The 3503-nt window shown below is 49.0% G+C and overlaps 1 protein-coding gene across 1 annotated transcript in view; it reads left to right on the forward strand.

The window, feature by feature from the left end:
* The window catches only part of CCDC3 (coiled-coil domain containing 3), a 180765-nt gene that overhangs the window by 91690 nt on the left and 85572 nt on the right, over positions 1 to 3503 (forward strand). Inside the window, exons 3-4 of the mRNA XM_004712659.3 lie at positions 32 to 343; positions 2927 to 3101. Coding sequence (XP_004712716.2) covers positions 32 to 343; positions 2927 to 3101 — 487 coding nt within the window. The remainder of the gene's footprint in view (positions 1 to 31; positions 344 to 2926; positions 3102 to 3503) is intronic.

Consider the following 3503-nt stretch of genomic DNA (forward strand, 5'->3'; position numbering starts at 1 on the left):
GCCTGGCCGGCCGGCTCGGCCCGGGCCGCAGCTGCCAGCTGCCCTCCGAGTGGAGACCCCTGAGCGAGGGCTGCCGCGCCGAGCTGGCGGAGATCATCGTGTACGCCAAGGTGCTGGCGCTGCACCCGGAGGTGCACAGCCTGTACAACTACCTGCCGTGGCAGTACGAGGCCAGCCAGGGCGGGCTGCTCTACTCGGCCGAGGTCGAGATGCTGTGCGACCAGGCGTGGGGCAGCATGCTGGAGGTGCCCGCCGGCTCCCGGCTCAACCTCACTGGCCTGGGCTACTTCTCCTGCCATTCCCACACCGTGATGCAGGACGACTCCTATTTCTTCTTCCTCAGGTGAGCCTGGCACCTCCTGCCCCCACTCCCTATTCGCCCGTGAACCCCCGCGGTCGTCGTTCGGTGCGGCGGCCAGGCGGAGAATGCCAAATGCCGAGAATGCCAAATGCCAATAATGCCTAGATGCCTCTTCGTCCTCTCTTCGTTCTCACTCCGGAAGTCTCTGCAGAGACCCTCCGAAATTGGCTACAGGGCTGCCTCTACGAGCCAGAGATGGTATCAGGTTTAAGTACCAAAAGAATGCGTCTAGCTTGAGCTCTGCGCCGCGCGAGGGTGCCAACAATTCATTTGACTCGTTTGTGTTTAACTACTTTCGACGTAGTGAGAAAAAGAAAACAAACCAAAAAAAATCTTTGGTATCACTGGGTTGCATCCTGGCTCTGCCCTCCCTAACTGTAATTTTGATTAAGTTACTGAGAGTCCAAGAACCTCAGTATCTTCCGTTTTATAGTGGGCATCACAAGATTGCTTGGGACTGAAATACAAGAACCCAAGCACTAGTTCACTTTCTCCGCTCTCCGCCCACCTCCATGCCACAATGAGAGCGCTCTGGAATGCAGCCGGCTGTCTTCTCCTTTCACTGTCTCCCATCAGCTGCCTGCAGACCCCCCTGCTGGCTTAGTCACAGGAACACGGGTTTATGGAGTCCATCCCAGGGCTGTGAAGAATATAAAGCTGAACCAGGCAGGAGAACTATTCTGATTCCAGAGCCCTGGGGTCTAAAAGATCACCTACTTTCCAGGTGAAATGTAACAAACCAAAATCCAATCTCACTGTCACTGAGTCCATTCCAACGCAGAGCAACCCTATAGGACAGGGATTCTCACTCATATGTACCCTATAGGATTGGGTAGAAGTATGGGATTAGAAAAGGCTCATCTTTCTCATAGTGACCCTATAGGACAGGGTAGAGCTAACTCTTTACGGAGTGGAAAGCCTTATCTTTCTCCTGTGGATCGGCTGGTGATCTCAAACTCCCAAACTTTGGGTTGTCAGCCCACGACGCCACTGTGGCTCACAGCACCTGAGAATTCAGTCAGCCTGAAACCAGAGAGCCAACAGCAGGTGGAACCCTACATTCGTGGGTGGTCTCCAATTGAGTTACAAGAGCAATGACAAGAGTAACAGTCACTTCAAGAGAGACTGGAACATACGTCAAGCCAGTGAGTGAGTTAGTCAGTGATAGGGGTCATCAGAAATCGTTTCAGGCTCCCCATTCCGTGACGTAGCAGAGATGGGGTCGCTGGAGCAGCTGTGACCTAGGTCTGCAGATTCACTTTTAGTTCTTGGGATTTCTCATCCCTCTGAGAAAGAAAACAGTAAGTTCCACGGAGGGGTGTGTTTAAGCCCATGGCAACACATGTTCCCCATATTTAAGCCGGAACATCTAAGTTTAGAACACACGCCACACTTTGTGCCGGCTTGCGTGGTTTGGCTAAATTAAGTCAAAAGTTTTTGAATGGCCAGAGAAGGGTAGTTTCGCAACAATGTCTGCATGCACTGACACAGCGCCTTCCTGAGACAGAGAAACTTAGAGTCCTCGTTTTTTGTATATATTTTTAGGAATAATATTGAGAACCTGGCTTAAAAACAGTCAACAAGGAAACTTTTGCTTTCCAAAGAAAAAACTCTCCAAGTATTTCAGCAGACATTACTATATTCCAATTTTATCATGAAAAGCAATCTCCCCCTCCCCCACGCAGTGCTTCTATGGTATTCAGCCACCTCTTACATCTTTTCCTCTGACATATTTACAAAGAGAGAAAAACCGAGTCCAACAGTAGTCTGACAGACTCCCACCTCACAGCTTTGCCTTGCCCTGAAGTGGGTTAAGAACTGCATACGCGGCATGCCTCTGCTGTGATTCTGGGGTTCGCTGAGATGAGAACAGGCTGCGGTCAGTGTCCCAGGGCCAAGTAGCCATGGAGACGCATACCCCCTTGGGACTGGAGCTGGAGGGCAACTTCCATCTTTCTTTTCCTCTTTATGATGTCTGTCTGAGTAGCTCTGTGCACTAGGTCCTGTCAAACGTTCAACTAATAGGTTTACGACATTTCCTCTGTGCCTAGTACTGTACTCATTGGTATACATCTTCTAATGGCTTTACAGGATGGTCATTCTCTTTGTGCAGACTGGAATATTGTGGCTTGAAGACTTTAGGAAACCTGTTTCATATCTCATAGGAGATAGGTGTTCTGGCCGTACCGGAATGCAGGTCATAACAATGAGCCTTCCTTTCCCCAAACAATCCTTTGATAAGAAGAGCGGTTTCTGAGAAGATGCAGGAGATCTATAAATAGACAAACATACACACTTGTGCACGTACCACGCGCGCGCGCGCACACACACACGGACGCGTTCCCTTACTTCATCTAAGCTCTGCTTTTTGAAAACCCTAAGAACAGACTCATCTCACATGAGGCAGAGCCAAAGAGATATACAAACTTCTCTCCTGGGGACCAGGACAAGATCGTCATGTAGTTGGCCATACTATCAGGGTCTTTGGTGATTCTTTGATAGAAACCATAAACCCGATGTGTGTCCAGTGTACATCTCTGTTTTGTCCTTCCCCCTCCCCACCAGGATGGATGAAAATTATAACCTCTTGCCTCATGGAGTCAACTTCCAGGATGCTGTCTTTCCAGACACGCAGGAGAACAAGAGGATGTTTTCCAGCCTCTTCCAGTTTTCAAACTGCTCTCAAGGGCAGCAGCTGGCAACTTTCTCCAGTGATTGGGAGATCCAGGAAGACAACAGGGTAAGAACTGGCTGTACCCTCTGCTGCAGTGAAATCATAAAAGAGCTACATCTTATGTGGCTTTTGTAACCAAAGGAGTCTAGAATGCGCTTGCAAAAGGCCAGACCAAAGAGTCCTATTCTCTCCTCTATTTCTCTCCTTCACTCCCAGCAGTTAAAAACGATTGCTCATAAACTGGATTCCCAAGGCTTTCCTAAATGATGAGGGTTTCTTCACAAAGTGAGGGAACAAGTTAGGATCAAGGTTGCATCCGTTGCCTCTTCTGTAAAATGGGATATGTTAGTAGCATCTGCCTTATAGGGACGAAGCCATGCCATTGAGTAAGTAAAAATTGTAAATAGCAAAGCCCCTGTAGAGTGCTTGACAGAGTAAGAACTCGATAAAGGTGAATGATTGCTGTCA

This window comes from Echinops telfairi, unplaced genomic scaffold (assembly GCF_000313985.2).
Source record: "Echinops telfairi isolate 266 unplaced genomic scaffold, ASM31398v2 ScPeMD7_7473;HRSCAF=8511, whole genome shotgun sequence".
NCBI classification, from domain to species: Eukaryota; Metazoa; Chordata; class Mammalia; order Afrosoricida; family Tenrecidae; genus Echinops; species Echinops telfairi.